The sequence below is a fragment of the Platalea leucorodia genome, assembly GCF_965183815.1.
Source record: "Platalea leucorodia genome assembly, chromosome: 1".
In the NCBI taxonomy this organism is placed as follows: domain Eukaryota; kingdom Metazoa; phylum Chordata; class Aves; order Pelecaniformes; family Threskiornithidae; genus Platalea; species Platalea leucorodia.
In genome coordinates, this window is record NC_138823.1 from 43,780,334 (window position 1) to 43,798,905 (window position 18,572).

Consider the following 18,572-nt stretch of genomic DNA (forward strand, 5'->3'; position numbering starts at 1 on the left):
GAAGCAGGGACTAGAAGTGAGAGAACCACAATCCTGTGTATACTTGTATTTGGGTTCAGCTGGAGCACTCAGGTACTGGTACCTGGGTTAAGCCAGAAGTGTGCTAAAGGGGTGGGAGAAATACGCTGTGCAAAGTAAACTGCAACCCAGCGTTCTGGATGATTTACTTGAAATAGATGATCCCCAGCAGAAGAAATGGCTTTGCATGCCGAAGCGAGTATTCGGGCCATTACCCTGCTGAACGCAGGGGCACATGATGGGGAGCAAAACTATTTGTGTCTTAAACCTGGCAGCTGGAACTGCACGTTCAGAGGTGCTGATGCAGTTTCCATGGGTTTACTTAAACTCTGAGGACAACTATTGGGCTGAGCGTGGAAGGGTGGCAGTGGAAGAATACCCTGCCTGGCTGAGGTAAGAGAAGGCACTAAGTCGTCAGTGTTTTCAGCGCTGGGACAGTTCAGGGTTTGGGCAGAAGCATCGTTGTGGACAACTGAGGGTTTGACGGAAGGCAAGCCTGACGTGCCTCCAGCTTAGATAAGGGCTGCATGGTAGTTTGTGGGACCACTGTACAGGCCTTTGATGCCTTCGTTCCGCAAATCCCATTTAAAAAGCTTCAACCCTTGTTCAGATTATCTTGCAAGCCCTTTGTGCTTTGGTTTCTTTATAAATTGAGTAGAGTCATATGTATCATCATTGGTGATGTGGTTTGAAACGGCTGTGGAAAAGGTGAATATGTTTATTCCATGTGCCTGATGCTGGACTCAAAACAAGAGCGGCGAGTGAGGCACGCCACAAAAAGGCAGAGCAGAGGCAGGAAATGCAGAATGCCCCGGGACGGAAGTTACAAACACTCAGAAAAGAGGAACTCGTTAAAATAAGGCTGAATTCTGTCTCTCGGCCCTGAAATAAAAATCAGATTCAAATAAACTTTCAAAGTAACAGATTTTTATTCAAGATTGTGTGGAGATTTCTATCCTAAAGATCAGGAGCTGTGCAAGCGTTTCTTATCACTATATGTAAGCAACCTGCAAGAACACAAACCTGTTTGTTAGATAAAACCTCAAAGCCCCATGTGCTGGGTAATCCACAGAATCACATTAATGGATGCGTTTATTACAGACTAGATGACACAGAGTGTGCACACGGCCTAGAGAGCTTTCTTCTGCTAAAGCATAAAGAAATGCAAATGCTGTTATTTGGACTTTGCCTGGGATTTAAGCTCAGTGGTCATGTTATCAAGAAATCAACAGTTTTACTGTGGTATGTAGAAAGATCCTTTTTAAAGGAAAAGTTCTTATGGAGGAAGTATAATTAATCGGTGGCACAGTAATGAAAACCCTCCTTGAGTTTAAAAAAACACTACTAGAGGTACTGGCGAGGTACAATTTAAAGAACAGTGTATCCTCTAAATGGAAAATACAGAGACCCTGGCAAAATGAAAAGTTAACTGTAGACACCTCTAGGCCAGCTCTGCATTGGCTGTCTTGGTCTGCTCACACACAAAACTCTCTGACCTATTTCTCTTTTCTGTGCCTTTCCTCCTTATGTTAGCAGAAGTACCCTTCAGGATCCTTTCTGACTAGGAGTGGTATGTCTATGCACTTCATCACAGTATGACTGGAAAACTTCACTCAGCAACGGAAGACGTAAGTTTTTTCTCGGAAACATGGACATTTAAGCCTGTGTTTTCTGAAACGCTTGGGCTTTTACTCTGAAAAGTTTCCTGTTCCTTTTGCTTATAGAGACAAAGCCCAACATATACAGGCCATTTTTATAAAAAAGGAAGAACTTGTGCAGGGTGTGTCTCCCACTGAGATACGACTTGGGAAGGACGAAACGGTGTGCCCCCAGCGCACAAGCTGGTGCAGCTCCCGCGGCGAGGGAGAGATGTGAGACGGCAGGCTGCGGGACCCCGCGCAGCACAAGGTGGCACAGGCAGTCAGGCCGCCCTGCCAGAAGCTGGGGCCCAGAACACCTGCCCCCTTTCCAGCAAAAGAAAAAGAGCAAACTCACCCCATTACAGCATGAGAGGCAGAAAGCAAGAAAATGCTGGTTACTGGAAAAAAATGCAGAGCCCAGGGAGGCATTTCTTCACTATGATGGTGAGTGAGGCACTGGAACAGGTTGTCCAGAGAAGCTGTGGATGCCCCATCCCTGGAAGTGTTCAAGGCCAGGCTGGATGGGGCTTTGAGCAACGTGGTCTAGTGGAAGGTGTCCCTGACCATGGCAGGAGGGTTGGAACCAGATGATCTTTAAGGTCCCTTCCAACACAAACCATGCTATGATTCTATGCTTCTGTGATTTCAGCACCGGGGGCATTGCCCGCCATTTCCCCGGGGGCTCCCTCCCGAGCATGGCTGCTCCCCGCCCTGGCGGGGCGCAGGGCAGAACCGCAGGGGCTCCCCGGGGGGGCCGCAGGGGCTTGCCCTGAGGGACAGCACCGAGGGGGGCCCCTCAGCCCTTCCCGGAGCCCCTCAGCCCTTCCCGGGCAGCCCCTCTTCTCTCCGTGGAAACAGCGAGCCGCTCCTGTCAGCAGACAGCACGGGTGGGCACCGACGCGCTGCACCCTGCCATCGGTCCTCTCGCTACGGGATTAGATCCCCATATAAAATCCTATACATATGTATATGCGTGCGTGTATACAAACGTCTACTCTAGGGGTGCGCGGGTGCCCGACCTAATGCTCGCCCGCTTTAACGGTCGCCGGGTGGGGCCGTGCGCCAGCCCCGCCCCGCCCACCGCGCTGCGCTGCGCTCGGCGGGGTCGGGGCGCGCCGGGGGTGAGCTGTCCCTCGGAGGCCGCCGTCGCGGTCAGGTGAGCGGCGTCACATGACGGCAGTCGCTGCGGGGCCGCTGCGGAGGGCGGCGGAGCGCAGCGGCGGGGGCCTTCGGGTGCGCGGCCTGCCCGGGCCTGCCGAGGGGCGGCCGCAGCAGCCTGCTCCCTCCTACGGCCCTCGCCTGCCGGCGTGCCCCTGGGGTGAGTGAGAGCTGTCCCGGGCCCTGCCCGCCATGGGGGCGGGCGGGCGGGTGGAGGGTCCCCGGGGTGGTGGCGTGCCGCCGTACGGTCTGTCACGGCGGCTCTGGCGGGCCCGGGGACGGTGCGAAGGGCTCCGGCTGGCGCCGCGGCTTCCCCGAGGGTTTGGGCTCTCCCGGGCCCCTCAGGGCCAAGTGCCTTCCTCCCCCTCTGCCCCAGGCGCCTCTTGGCTTCTTCGACTTATCCATATAGCTTGCGTACTCCTGAAACCGCCGTTACCGACCCTGCCCTCCTCTGCGGCTCGAGGATTGTTTGAATGGCTCTGTGTGGGTCACGTCAGAGCTCGGAAACGTTCGGTGGTCGTTGAAGGACATCGTAAATGGTGCCGTCTTTGTGGGTATCTGCTCACAGAAATAGTTTCAAAGGGAGGACAGTTCTGCTGCTCCGTTTGTGCAGGGTAGTTCCTCTTTTCTTGCTTTTGTTAGAATCATACTTTCAGTCATACAAACGAGGTATATTTGTTAGGGATGGGGCAGAGTGTGCCGGTTTGTTCTTGAGTGCTTCTGTAAAGGGAGCCAGAAAAGTCCAGAAGCAGGCTGTGTGGAGAGGCCTGATGCAGTTTAGGTTGTAAGGAGTTCCTGCTCCATCTGGGTCTTAAGCCTCTGCAAACACACGTCTTGTTTTGGCATCAAAGTCAGGTGGAGATTAAACCACAACGGCAGGAGAAAGGAGAAGTGGTGAAGGTCACTGTCAATGGTAATGTAGCGTGTCCTGATGAAAAGCTTCTGTTTGTATTTATTTTTCAGTTTGCTTTCTGGACAGTGATGTTTTGAGTTTTCTTGTTAGTCCATGGAACATGGTTTTTAATTTATATAACTTGTGTTTCTTTTCTGAAGTTGTAGTTCATGTGTTTCTAATGTCTAGATACTCTTAGACAAATACCTGAACATAATCAGTCCTAATATATGGTGGGGGGGGGAAGTGTGCACTGAATTTTAAACTTTATCGTCAGTCCTGATTTGGAAGGAAGGCAGCTTCTGTTATCTGTAGGGCTACTTGGGCATTGCAGAAAAGTAGTCTTTAGTCACATAACTGAATTTGATTGCTTGAAAATTTACGAGACTGGGAGTTATTTAGTAATGGTATATATCTTTGATTTTAGCAAGCTTGTGATTGGTTATGCTTTAGTGTGTAGGTATGGCTTATTTTTATTTGTTTCAGGGAAGTTACATTTTAGATGCTGTATAAAACTTTGATTTCTCAGAAAGTACTAAGTGCAGTTTTAGGGAATGGGACACCTGAACACAGGTTTTCTTTTTTTTCCTATAAAATATTGGACAGATACTCTGCTTTTTAATACTTTAATAAGAGGTCTCAAATCTGACTTGCATTTCTAGGTACGTTTTAGTTGTCAGCTAAGATGGATATCCGAGGTGCTGTAGATGCTGCTGTCCCAACAAACATCATTGCTGCTAAAGCTGCTGAAGTTCGGGCAAACAAAGTAAACTGGCAGTCGTATCTCCAGTAAGTAAAAACTTTCCACAATTTTTTTCTTTTTTTTTTTTTTTTCCCCTCCCCTCTTAAGTGTTGGACTCTTTGGGATTTTCAGTTACATTGGAACATGAGGTTACAGTGAGGAACATTCTGTCTTGGTCCCTTGAAAATAGTTGGAAAAAGTCTACATTAAATGGAAATGGTTGGGGAAAATTTGCTTATGACTTATTACAAGAAAGGGAACTCTACTTCTGTGAACTGAATGCTGTAATAACAAATAATGTAAGTTTGCACAAATGCGTGGTAAAACTGTCCATTTTTTTTCCTCCTCATTCAAACACCATTCTCAATTTTATCCTTATTGTGTGAGTAATGATGTAAGAAAAGTCTACAGTAAGAGCTGTCTTATATGTAGGTATGTTATCTCTATTGCTGAAGAGCCTTATGTGTGAATACAAATTGTACTAGCAAAACTGGACTGGTAGTCCAGGAAAATAAGCTGTACCTCAACCAGAGGAAGAATAGTGCTGGAGAGCAATTGGAAAAAAGTAAATCGGGGAGTAGGCTGAAACAAATACTTCAATGTGTGGAGAGCTGTGCTGCCATTTCAGATAAGCTCAGAGTTTACTTTGGAAGGTATATAATAGTACTGGGAGTAGCAAGAGAAATATTGTCCAGAGAGCATATAAGGACAAGCTAAGGAAAATAGGTTTGTGCTTGAGGTAGGGAACAGAGAGAAGAAACAAGACTTTTACTAGTCCTCTGTACTCTGAAGTGAAATGCAGGATTCTTGCATGCCTGCATTCCTCATGACAGGTACCTATGAAGAATATGGGCAAAATGTAAATTAGTATTATCTCTTGAGGGTCCATGTATAATAGCAAATCACATGAATGTTCGTTGCTTTGTAACTGAAGTAGCAGAAATCTTGATGATTCTAGAGGGACAAGCCATGCTGATGATGCTTTGTGATTATCAACGTTACACCGCTTTGCAAAAGATAGGTTTTTTCAGATAGCTGTGATACATAAGTATATGCTATATATTAAAATAAGGTTGCAAAACTGTACACATGCAAGCTGAGAAATGCTAACGTGGTAGAATCTCATTAATAACTACCTTGCCCTCTGCTATGTAGCTCAGTCTTGCCTATTCCATTCATTCAGTTGTGTTACTTTTTCTCTTTGTGATTGTATGTCTGCATGGTAAACTGGATTAAGGAACTGATCTGCTGAGGAAACTTCCTTTTTCTAGGCTTTTTTTTCGGATGTATCAGTTCCTTGTTCAGTTTACAGTGTGACATTACAGTGGCTTTGCAGGCGAAAGAACGATGTTGGTGTAACTTGACAGTGGCAGCTACCAAGTATTTGTTAAACTATCTAAATGGCTTTTGCTTTATCTGATAGGAAGCATGTCCTGGGGAAGCCTGGGCAGCGGTTCCTGTGCTGTCCTAGTGGCAAGTGAACAGCTAGTTTGCAGTTATTTGGGATGAAAGTGGGAGTACAATTGTTCACTGTCAATCTAAGTGAATATGGGATAGTCTTTTTCGCTGTGTCTCTAGTGGTTCAGACTATAAGGCTGGTGAGATTCATCCGTTGCTTTTGTTAGTATAGGGGATGGTTCTGTTTGGCAAGGAGTTGTATTTTGAATACGTATGTAGTATTAATTGCTTGACTGTACTTTATGTGGTCTACCATTTATAATTTGCCTTCATTCTTGGGGTTCTCTGGTGCTGAATAAGGATAGGGGAGTTTTGTTTATTTATCTGTCAGCAAATTTCTGTGTAACTTCTTTTGACCAGGAGGCAGGGTTGATGGTTCTTTTTCAGATTCTAGATGTAGGATTTGACTTTGTTTTGTGCTGGAATCCGTGAAAGAAGAATGTACTAGTTATTGCCTCTCTTCGATGGGTTAGCCAGGTTTTGGAGGCTACTGTAGTGCATCCTCGTAGTGTTTGTGATCCTGTTGTGAGACTGTTCAATGCCTGGTGCCCTCTGTCTGTCAATGACGGTGTGTCCTGTTTTATTATTGCTCTGAAATAAACGTAATCTTTATGTCTTAGTATTTATTGATAACAGCCTGGCTGTCTGGCTAAGGTAGCTTCAAGGATGAACTTAAGTGGTGACAGAGAAACTGTGGAGCATTGTGAAGATAACTGTAGTTCCACGGCTGAGGAGTTTGCTTGTCATTAGTTACTGGAAAATATCAGCAGAACTTTTGGTGCTTCTAAAGAGGAAATAAAATTATACCTGTTTTTGGACATGTCCTTTTTACAATGGGCAGGTTTGGACGTGATGGTGTCTTTGAGGATTTGTTGAAATCCTTTTGTTGTTAGTGCAGCTATATTGACTCATTTCTGGAACGAAGGACATTCTTAATGAGTGAAAACTGTTTGCTTCTGATGCATCTGTTAGAGGCAGGTCAGAGTGGTTTGTTCTGGTCTGTAGAGTAGAAGGAAGATGGGGTGCTGGTGATTTTGAAGGACACTTCTCTTGCTTTCTTTTGAGGTCCTGTTCTGGCAGTCTGTGCATTTATTGTGGTAAGCTTGCACGTAAATATATGGAGGTGTACTTCAGGTCTTCAGATGTTTTCACATCAACTCAGGCATGACATAATAAATGTTCCTTAAACTATAGATAGTATTTATGTAGTTGGAGTCAAAGAACTTCACAAGAAATTCTGATGAAGGTGTTTTGGTTTTGTTTTGTTTTTTTAAATCTGGCTGTGACAGTTGTATGTGTATAAAGATGCTTTAAAGATTGTGTCAGTTGCAACAGCATTGGAGTCTGGGTCACACACGAAGGCATTCTGAAGTTCTTTTCTGCTCTCTCTGTTCTTCAGTGCAAAAGTAAAATGGCTTACTAATAATCGGTTAGACTCTATTAGCCTGACTTCTCTTGTAGAGTCAGTCCAAGGTAAAGATTAACTGGCATATTGTTTATTCCATCTCTGAAGGTTATAACTGTAAACTAAATGTCAAACTATGCTAACACACAACTGCTGACTTTTGATGTTTTTTGTGTATATTGTTGGCACAAAAGTGAAATATTTAGGTATGACAACTGTACATATTATCAGTTTGCCACTGTGTTCACTGCTCACTTCAAAATTAGGCCGTGGAAAAAGGTTGGGTTTTTTTAATGCTAAAATTTACACTTTCTTTGTGTTGAATTCCAGCTAGGGTCTGTGTCTGAGGGAGAAGACAGTAGCAAAACTTGGAACAGTGGAAGGTGATGTGTATGTCTACCTACCTTCTGGAAACGAAATGTGATTGAGGCTATTAGTTCTGTACAGACTTTCTTGCCTTTGGATCTTGAGACTTGTAGCAGTTTAGAAGTGTCAATGCCCTCTCCTAGTTGAAAATACAGATTTGCTGTTGTGTACTGTGTGGTTGCTTTCAGCATTTGCCTGAGGGCTCAGCATGCCTTTGGAGGGTGTGTTAGCTTGCTTGAAGCAAGTTTGGTTTTGCTTTCTAAGGGTAGTAAATGAGTTCTGTGGGAAAGTGAACTCGTTTCAGAGTTTAACTTGCATCTTACTGCACTCTAGGTTTTCTAGGTATACAGCATTTGACAATACTTCATATTTAGTCAAGTGAGATACCTGATGGCTAATTTGTACTTGGCTTCCCATGTGTCTTCAAGTACTTACATATATGTTTGTGTATTCTGATGTTGAAATATCTGTTTTAGTTTCCTGGGGGTGTGGGAACTTTCTAAAGTGGGTTAAATATCTTGGACTTTAAAGGAAATCTTATTTTAGAAGAAAGATAGAAATTTCCTAACTTGTAGTGTGTGTGTGGTTTTTTTTATATTTTTTTTTTTAAGTTTGGTCCAGTCTTATAGAGTACCTTCAGCCTGTTTTGCTCTTTTAATTTTGTAATGTTAAAACTGTTGAGCAGTTGCATCAAATGAATGTCCTTTAGGCACATGCAAAGTATTGTAAATAACTGGATAACAGAAATTATGCCTTAACATGATGGCTTCGTATTTGCTGCAGATGTAGTCAAAAGTTGTGGTTGTTTTTTTTTTTTTTTTTTTTAAAAAAAAACACAACAAAACCCACCAAGATTAAAAAACAAACCCAAAAAACTCTAACCTCCAGAAAGACTTCTGTTAAATCAAACAAAAAAAGGAACAAGAGCTGCTGGAGGAAATGCATAATAAAAAGAACAAATCACAAGTTTCTGAATCATCTTGAGAGACCAAGAGATTTTAAAAATGGTGGTCTTACAAATTTATACTTTCTAAATCTTACACAGCTTCAGTTTACTCTCCTGTAGCTAGTGCTCTCAAAGGCAGCCTTAGAGTCTCCGGCACAGAGCTTTAAAACGTGGTTACAGGACTCCTGGTCTAAACCTGATATACCCAGACAGCTGAAGAGCAATCAAAGTGACTTTTATTTGTTGACTTAAGATTGTATAGACACATACTGGCAAATAAGAAATTAAGTGGCTGTTAGGAAGAGGGATGGAGGGAAGCTTTGGTTACTTGCATTGTTTGCTTAAAGGTGCTGGGAAATTCCTGTCTCTTCAAAGAGAGGATGAGAAAAATGTGATAATAGCATCATGGTAGCTGGTACCAGCTGTCTGAGGCTGCTCTTCATTTTTCATGTGTGTTTTTTTTTTTTTCTTCAGTGGTTGCTAAGGTTTACTATATAATCAGTTATTTCAATTTTAAAATGAGATGAATGGAAATTAATACATTTGAAATTACTGAAACTATTAATGAGATGTATGAGATCCCTGATAAAATATTAACAACTTGTTTACAAAGCTGTCAAATCCCTTGAACTGTTTTGTATGGGTTGGAAAGTGTCTCTTTGAATGGCACTTACAAAGTAATAAAGAGTAAACCCTAACTTCTTTTCCTCTCAAGGCAACATCGATCCCCATACCTTTTTTTTTTTCTTTTTTTTTCTTTCTTTTTTTCCTGTGGTCTAATGTAGGATCAAAGCAAAAGCTTGAAAGCTTTTTTCCTTGACAGTTGGCAAACCACTTCTAATAGCCTGGCTATAAAGAAGCATCTCTCTTCCTGGGCTGAGGCTTTTTCAAGCATTAAAGCTAAAAACTAAGGGTTCACCTTATGTCATCTTTGAAGTCCGTCCTAAATGGCAATACTCTTATAAACAAGCAGCTCATCTGGTTACTTTATATCAATATCATCCTGAGTCCCTGTCTTGGCCAGCATTGATTGAAACATGAGAGGCTTCTAGTTACGGGTCATTAAGTCCGGTATTTGTGGGGAATGAATTGTCCTTATCTTTCAACAACTGCTCAAATTCATCCTTAATAGGCAAGAAAGAACACAAGTTAATCTAAAAGGCATGTGGTGGCAGCATGGTCATCGTTGGCTAATTACTTTTTTGTCTATAATTAGGTAAATTTTAATAGAAACTAGTTGAAGACTACCACTGGCTTTATGAATCTTACATCTAGTAAGTCTTAGTGCCTTTACTCAGTGCATATGAGGGTATTTCTTACAAAGCAGCTAGAATATAGGTATGGTGCATATGGTACTGGACTACTTGTGTTCTTTGCTTGAAAAGTAAATAGGTAAAAGATGGCTCTGTGATGAGGCCATTCTCAAGACATAACCATTTAAGTAAGAGGGAAGACAAGAACACATTGTGGGTCTTATTTATGTTTCTGTGTTTGAAGAATCCAGGTGAGCCAATTAAAAAAAAACAACCAAACATTTCCTGTAAGTTTACAAGGATTTTAATGGAACCTCTAGTCATGGAACATCTGGAAACTGACCCGGGACGTGGAAAAGATGGATTAAAAGAATCTGTGCTACACAGCTTTGCAAAGTGGAAGAGGCATTTGACTCAGTGGAAATGTAAGAGGAGATGAGTCTTGGAAATAACTGAAACAGAGCAATGTCTAATACTTTCATCCCCTGTGACTTTTATATTGATGGTGACATGCACAATTTTCTTCTTTCCTGAAGCACTCCTGGTGTTAACTAGTAACGGTAGTCACCTATTAAAGTCTTGGGTATTTTCAGGACTACTTGATTTAAAATTAGTTTTCTTACCTGAGGAGTACCTGACTGTACTATTTTGACAAGTTTGTTATTTGTGATGGTAAGTTGTGATGGTATTGTTGTGATGGTAAGTTTTGTATTGTAACAAAAACCCAACATTTTGCCAGCTCTTCAGCTGAGTCAACAGCTTTCTGAAATAGCACTGATGATGGCAGTAACCCCTTGAATATTAAGTTAAAGAGAAGATCAGGTAGAGATCTGGTAGCTTATAGGTGTCCACAGCAGTTTACTATATCGAGCCCCATTGCTGTGTGTTTGGATGAGCTTCCATGCATGTAAGTTTTTAAACTACCAGGAAAAGCTGAAATAGTGTAATTGGTGAAAGCTAAAAATACATTAGGAACCAAGTTCTCTGTACTCCTTAAAATTCTCTTCAGTGCTTATGGCAAACTTAAAATAACAATTCTTTTTATTTTTCAGCACTTATTTCAGGTTGGATTAGACTATAATTCATGTTATGTATTATAATTTTGGCATAATGTGCTAACTGTGTGTATTTCAGTTCTTACAACTATTTCCACTGACTGTTGTGTTCGGCCTGTGGAAGTTTAAGAATTATTTAGAGAATGCTGTTGAGCAGAGACGATGCATAGGGAAGGCTTTAGAGAGATTATTCTGTCATTAGTTCTAAATTCTTCGTACATGAGACCTTTTTCAGAAAGGAACTCTTTACATTCTACTGTGGGATATAGGATTGGTAAAACGATACTGTTGAGATATCAGGTTGAAGAAAGTAAGGTTTGTTTAGTGGGTTGACCTTGGCTGGCTGCCAGTCACCCTGCAGGCTGCTGTATTACTCCTCCTGCATCAAAAGGACAGGGAAAGAAATACAACAAGGAAATCACTCACCAATTACCATCATGGGCAAAACAGACTCTACTTGGGGAAACTAAATTAATGTATTGCCAATTAAACAGAGTAAGATAGTGATAAATAAGAACAAATCTAAAAACCACCTTCCCCCCACCCCTCCCTTCTTCCCAGGCTCAGCTTCACTCCTGACTTCTCTATATCCTCACCCTGAGCGGTGCAGGGGTTGTGGTCAGTTCATAACACTTTTTCTGCTACTCCTTCCTTCTCATGCTCTTCCCCTGCTCCAGCGCGGGGTTCTGCCCACAGGTTACAGTCCTTCATGAACTGCACCAGCACGGGTCCTTTCCCATGGGATACAGTCCTTCAGGAATGGGCTGCTCCAGTATAGGTCCGCCCATGAGGTCACAGGTTCTGCAAGAAAACCTGCTCCAGTTTGGGCTCCTCCCCACGGGGTCACAGCTCCTGCCAGGAGCCTGCAGGGCTTTCCATGGGCTGCAGCTTCCTTCAAGGCATGCCTACCTGCTCCGACATGGGGTCCTCCATGGGCTGCAGGTGGATATCTGTTCCATCGGGGACCTCCATGGGCTGCAGGTGGATATCTGTTCCATCGGGGACCTCCATGGGCTGCAGGGGGACAGCCTGCCTCACCATGGCCTTCACCACAGGCTGCAGGGGAATCTCTGCTCCAGTGCCTGGAGCACCTCCTCCCCCTCCTTCTTCACTGACCTTGGGGGCTGCAGGGTTGTTTCTCTCACATATTCTCACTCCTCTCTCCTGGCTGCTGTTGCACAGCAGTTTTTACCCCTTCTTAAATATGTCATCACAGAGGTGCTACCACTGTCGTTGAGTGGCTCAGCTTTGGCCAGTGGCAGGTCTGTCCTGGAGCTGGCTGGAACTGGTTCTGTCCAACATGGGGACCGCTCCTGCTGTCTTCTCATAGAAGCTGCCCCTGCAGCCCACCTGCTACCCAAGTCTTGCCATGTAAACTGTTTGTGTTCCTTATGGTTTCATATCTTGCTTTTCAGAGGGCAGATGATTTCAGGTGAAGACTGTGAATTTATTCAAAGATTTGAACAGAAAAGAAATCCAGAAGAAAAACAGGAGTTGTTGCAAACAGAAGGCAATCAAGTAACTTTCCTTTCTTTTAATAATCTAACTTTTGGGGAGGAGGATGGAAGGAAATTTTCATACTAAATCTTATTTTATTGTTGGCTGTATACAGTTAAGATGTTATGGAAGAAATATAAAACTTGCTATTATGATTCTTTTTTTTTTTCTAGGTATAGGTTGGACATTCTTTTAAAAACCTATTAAATAATTATTAAATGTCATCTGACTTTGACTCTGTTGTGGGACAAGCTAGCTCAAGTCTTTCCTCATCCCAGTTTACTTAATCATGCACACTTGTACTTGAGTCACTTTTTTTTGAGCTTTTTTTCCTTGTAGTTTATTGATGAGAGCTACTGCCAGTGAGATTTCTGCTTAGCTAGCTGAACAATTATGATGTAGTTCCAGTAATAGAGCCCACTGACTACTAAGGTGGTTTCCGTTATTTAAACACAGGTGTCATTTTAGGCACTGTAAGATATGAGGCATCTGCATTGGACAGAGCTGATATGCGATTGCTAGGTGACCCATGCCCCTTGGCTTGTGGAGTCTGGGCAAGATGCCCAAAGGCACTTTAATGATGTTTCAAGCAGTAGAATCTCAGCCCTGAAGCCTGAGGTTCTACCAGACAACGTCAGACATCAAGCAGATTGGGTGAGGCAGGATGAAGAGTAGGAGACGCACTCAAGACACAAAACTTTCCAGCCTGTTTTTCTACTTTAATTTTAGGCTGTTCTGTTCCACCCCCCTCCCACTCCCCCAGTTGTATTGTGTGACTACTATGTAATAGACCATAATTTGCGTAGTGACAAAAGCATATATGGTCAACATTATATGCCACTATATAATAACAGTATAGCAGTTCGGAGTTCCATTTTTCTTTCAGTTTTAGTTGAATGTGGTGAAGGGGAAGGAGGAAGTGTGAAAAGTAGTGTTGTGACTTTTCCAGCCTATTATATCTGTTCCTGAAACTGTAGAGTTGAGTTGTTCAGGAGGCAGAAAACAGCTCAAATATGAAAAAAGATTTGTCTACAAGGTATAGGAAGTGAACAGGTAAGAGTGACCTGTCTTCCCCCCCTCCATTCAAGTTGCTGAAACTTTCTTATACTGTGTCTAAGTTTTGTTGCCATTTTGTCAATTTACTTGATTCTTCTCCTCACTGCCATAAAAAAAGGTGCTGATGGAGATTTTTCTAATCAGACTTTCAACAAAGCAGCTTGCTGACTTTCAGTAGTGAGTACTTGTTATTTCATTTGAAAGCCATAAAACAATTTGTAAAAGGTAACGATCAATGTGACAGAAAATTTTCTTTGTAATATAATGTCAAATGTATTAATCTCTTATTGCAATTGAATAAGATGTTGGGATGCTCAATGCTTATGTAAGACTTAACTGTGAATTAATAAGGTCCTGTTTTATATTATCAAAAGGAATGACGATAATTGCTAATATTAATTTTAATGTCTCTTATTTTTCTAGTGTGCTAAAACATTTATAAACTTGATGACTCATATCTCCAAGGAACAGACGGTTCAGTACATTCTGACTATGGTTGATGACATGCTGCAAGTAGGTCAATAACCTGTCTTATTTTTAAGTCTTTAAATGCATGCTTGAATGTTTTCTTTACCTAATTCAGGTCTCTTCAGGTCTTTGTCATACTGTATTAAAAATATTCTTTTAAATTATCAGACCTTGTCTTCAGAAGCTAAATGTTAGGACTAAAGTTGTATGGGTAACTTAGTCTTGTATATAAATGTTCATATTCTGGAAATAACACATACCTCTATGCTTGTCTGTTGGCTCTCAACCATGTTTGATGCAAAACTTGGATGTTAAGGGATGGTTTGTGACCTCAGCCCTTTCCTGTTGTGTAGATAGGATATGACTTCTAACTTGAAGTTGTTGAAGCTTTTCCTACGAAGGTGTTAATTTGGCCACACTCACCAAGAAGGTGTAGTTTCTGCAGCTTCAGGTTTCCAACATAAGTTAGACTGTTTAGGACAATATGTTCTGAAATTCTCCATGGTTTAATTATAAAACAGGAACTTCTGATTCAATGAAACATGTAGCTCTGTGTAGCTAAGGGATACAGTGATTTGTAAGAGTAGGCTATTAAATTTGGTGTCAGGACTGCTGTGCTGACCTGGGCAAATCAAGAGGAGACTTTATTCAATCAGGTAATCCTGCTTTTGCATTTCTTTGCTCTCTGGTAGACTACGAGAAAGTGGTTGGAGTGATGTCACAAGATGGATTGTGTTGTGCAAGGTTTTCTCCTGATATTCACATAGAACATCTGGCTGTTTGACAGTTTCTCTTTTGCTGTTTTATGTTATATTTAATACAAGGTTACAGTGAAATGTGTCTAGGGGGTAACTTAATGGTTTAGGGAATTGCCATAGGAGGTGAACCATGTGAGTTCTAATTCCAGCTCTGAGTATTCAGTATTGTCAACAGGCAAGTTGAAAAGTGTGAACCTCTCCACAATACATATAACATGGGGATTATTGTGTTCTTTCAGGTGCCTGTCTGCACATTAGAGCCCTGAGTCAGTGCCCTGACTGCTAGAATAATAGCTGGTGGTGGTGGTGGCAGTTTATTCATAGAATCATAGAATTGTTTAGGTTGGAAAAGATGTTTAAGGTTATCAAGGCCTTTAATGTAGCACTGCCAAGTCTACCACTAAACCATGTCCTCAAGCACCACCATTTACCTGTCTTTTAAATACCTCCAGGGATGGGGACTCAACCACTTCCCTGGGCAGCCTGTTCCAGTTCCTGACTACCCTTTCAGGGAAGAAGTTTTTCCTAATATCCAATCTAAACTTCCCCTGGTGCAATCTGAGGCCATTTCCTCTAGTCCTGTCACTTGTTACTTGAGAGAAGAGACCGACCCCCACCTCGCTACAACCTCCTTTCAGGTAGTTGTAGAGAGCAATAAGCTCTCCCCTGAGCCTCCTTTTCTGCAGGCTAAACAACCCCAGCTCCCTCAGGTGCTCCTCATAAGGCTTGTGCTCTAGACCCTAATCATGGCCATCTTCGTGCCCATCTGCAGATTTGTCATTCTGACCCTCTTTTCTTCAGACTTACTTTTTCTCAAGTGTGACACAAACATCAAGAAGCAGAGAAGACAAAAGGGACCCTCAGTGTCGTTTGTTGATTAGGACACTGAGTTAGGAGTACCTGGTTTTGATTTATGCATTTGATGACAAACTTTATCTTAGTGTGCGAGAACTCTATTTATTATGGCTACTTTTGTGAGGAATGGGTCTGGTTTTCTGTGTGAAACATGTCAGTGGACACAGGAATAATCTTTTCATTTGCCCTTCTTTGGAACTTTTTATGAGTGTTAGTAGGTCTTGTTTTGCTTATGTGCTTTGACATTAGCACATAGCCTATAGCTGCGATATGCGATAGCCGCTATAATCTCCTGTGCTGTGGAATTAATACCCCACAGGTAAAGGCTTTCACTGGCCCACTCTTGAACAATTGCATTAGTTCTAGGTGGTCACAGAAAGTAGTTTTGAGTAATCTCTTATTTGCCATATTGGTTCTGTCGTATGTGTCTAGATGAACATGTTTTCTTGACTTTACGGTCATGCACTGACATTTCTGTATTCAGGGCCTTACCCTGCCACAGAAGTGGCATATGTGGAATTATTCATGTTAAACATAATGACTTTTAAATTGTCCAGGCTTTGTAGTGGTACAGGAGAATAGAGATGTTGGTGCACAGTATATATTTGCTTTTGTTTGACATTGGATGCCTTCTTCACTTTAGAAATTCTGCTCCAGTGTCTGAAAGGCTGCACTGGCTTTTGCAATGCTGTGTGTGACTTCATTATTCAGGGATGTCTTGCTGCTGGCAAAGAGGGCTTGTGTACAGGCGTCTGCACGGCATCATCCCAGGGCTTCCTAACCTTCCATGCCTCCACTAGGCAAGGCTGAAACAGGACTTCTATTTTCTTTTGGTCACGTTCAGATGGTAGAACATGCTGTCAGTGATGCCTTATGGCCTTACATAAGATTCTTGTCAGAAAGCAGCATATTGGCCATTGAGTCTGTGACTATGAGTTTAGTGCAGGGTCTCTGCAAACTGCATGGAAAGAAGAATCCACGATAGTGGACATGAAGTCTCCTGTCTTTACCCAAGTAGTCTTAATTCAGTACATGCAAAGATCTTAAGCGAGAAATTCTTCAAGGACATGGCCTGTCATGGTGCCACTGACTCTTTCAGTAAAATTGTTTTGAGCAAGGATGTTCACGGCAGTTTCATGACACAAACAAATAGTATTCGAAAGCTACCTTTGATAGCTGAAACTTCTAGAAACTATTGTAGGTAACAGTATCCAGCTTTTGTCTTTGTTGATAATGACTGTCTGTGGTTCTTCTATTATCTTTCTATGCTTTTCTTCTGAGGTTGTAAAAATCATGTGTGTTTTGAGCACACCAGAAGCCTACCTGGGTGTCTAGGATTGTTCCAGCAGTTCTATGTGCGGGTTTGAACGTTGTTCTAAGAAAGATTTCCTTTGGAGGCTGCCAGAAGCAAAATTAATGTGGTGATTGCCTTATAAGAATATCACCATGCTGCTTATTTCTGGAGTGTTAGCATACTGGAATCTCTGAGGAAACATTTCTTATTCTATTTATACGATAAATACTTGGAACAATTTCTCCGGATTAGTGACCCCGTCACACTGCACAGGCTGTTACTTGTGAAACCTTTAAGAACGTGCACTGTATTTGGTGCAGGTAGCAGTACCACCCAAGTGAGCTTCATTATGCTTCTTCGGAAATGACAGGTGCTAAATTATTCAACTGTTGATGTGAGAGCTTCAGGATTTCCATTTTATCGGTGTAGTCAGTAGCTGCCTAGGAAGGTGCAGCACTACATATTTCAGGGCCGTAGGCAGTTCTGTACTCCTTCCTTCCTCTCTTTACCCTGCGCCTTAACAGTGAACCAGACTAGTCTTCTGATTGACAGCATGTTGAAGTTATTTCAGCTTTTCTGCTTCCAGACCTGTCTGTCTCCTCTTTAGTTATGTTGTAAACTGAACTCATTGATCTAGTTATTTTTGATCTTTTTAGCTAGACTCTGTGTAGCACAAGTGTAGATGCTAACAGTGATTTATTTGATCGAACTGCCATTTCTCATCAAGCTACCCCTGACGGAGTGGAGGCTCTCCACCAAGGCACTGTGTTCCTGAGATCTTACTGTTTTTTTTTTTTTTTTTTTAATTCATAGGTTGAACAACAAATTTTGAGATTATTTTTGAGTGCTTTGTGACACATGCCATATAGAACATTAATCACTGTAAGGGTTATGACTGTTGGGTAACTAGTGACACCTGACCTTCCCCAGTCAGTGACCAGGACAGCAATTTGCAGCCCATGTGGTACAGTAACTTTGATACTTTCAATGAAGGGTTGTTTGCAACTCTGATGCTTAGTAAGATGCCAGTGTTTGGATCATGGATACATTCAGGTCATCTTGTGCTTAATGGATTGTATTCCAATGAGCAGGCTTGCCTCGCTAATTCTTGGTCCATAGAGTTAATAATAGGGTGCTGAATTGGTGGAGGAAAGGCCTTCAGCTAGGGGAGTTTGAAAATTAAATTAACTGGGTGATGGAGACTGAGATACTGTTCTCATGCAAGTTTCCCAATTACAGTGTTTCAAACAGTATTGCCTTTCTTGATAGGAGTTGTATACTTCGTTGCAATAGCTTGACTTCAATGAGGAGACACTCTTTAGAGTGAAAGCTTAGTATCCACTAGGCTAGAAAGTATATGGAAATACTGGGGAAAAGCAAGAATCCAGGTATTTGGTTTTCTGGAAGACTGTCTATATTCTAGGCTATTAGGAAATAGCAGAGCTCCTCTCTCTCCTTCAGGTTTGCATGACCTCTTCTCTGGTCTGCTTTAGGGAGAACCATAATAGCTGCTTTTCATGGTAGTTATTAGGTGAAATGCTTGAAGAAACTGTGCACGGTGCCCGGGTTCAGGTACTTGTGGTCTCTCGTGGTTCAGTCTAGAAGCACTGGAGAACAGAATTCTGGTGGCTGTGTCCTCTCCTAGGTGTGCAGGTTGCCTGAGATAACAGCTGAACCAGTTGCAGCTTCATCTGGGAGAGAAGAGCTCGCT

The 18,572-nt window shown here is 42.3% G+C and overlaps 1 protein-coding gene across 5 annotated transcripts in view; it reads left to right on the forward strand.

The window, feature by feature from the left end:
- The first annotated feature begins 2,794 nt into the window (after positions 1 to 2,794).
- The window catches only part of ATP6V1H (ATPase H+ transporting V1 subunit H), a 47,740-nt gene continuing 31,962 nt past the window's right edge, over positions 2,795 to 18,572 (forward strand). Inside the window, exons 1-4 of one of the 5 annotated variants that reach the window (XM_082327097.1) lie at positions 2,795 to 2,814; positions 4,371 to 4,497; positions 12,349 to 12,451; positions 13,910 to 13,999. In XM_082327097.1, the coding sequence (XP_082183223.1) occupies positions 4,394 to 4,497; positions 12,349 to 12,451; positions 13,910 to 13,999 (297 nt within the window). In that variant the 5' untranslated portion in view covers positions 2,795 to 2,814; positions 4,371 to 4,393. The other 4 variants (XM_082327095.1, XM_082327096.1, XM_082327098.1 and 1 more) reach the window with 4 other exon arrangements.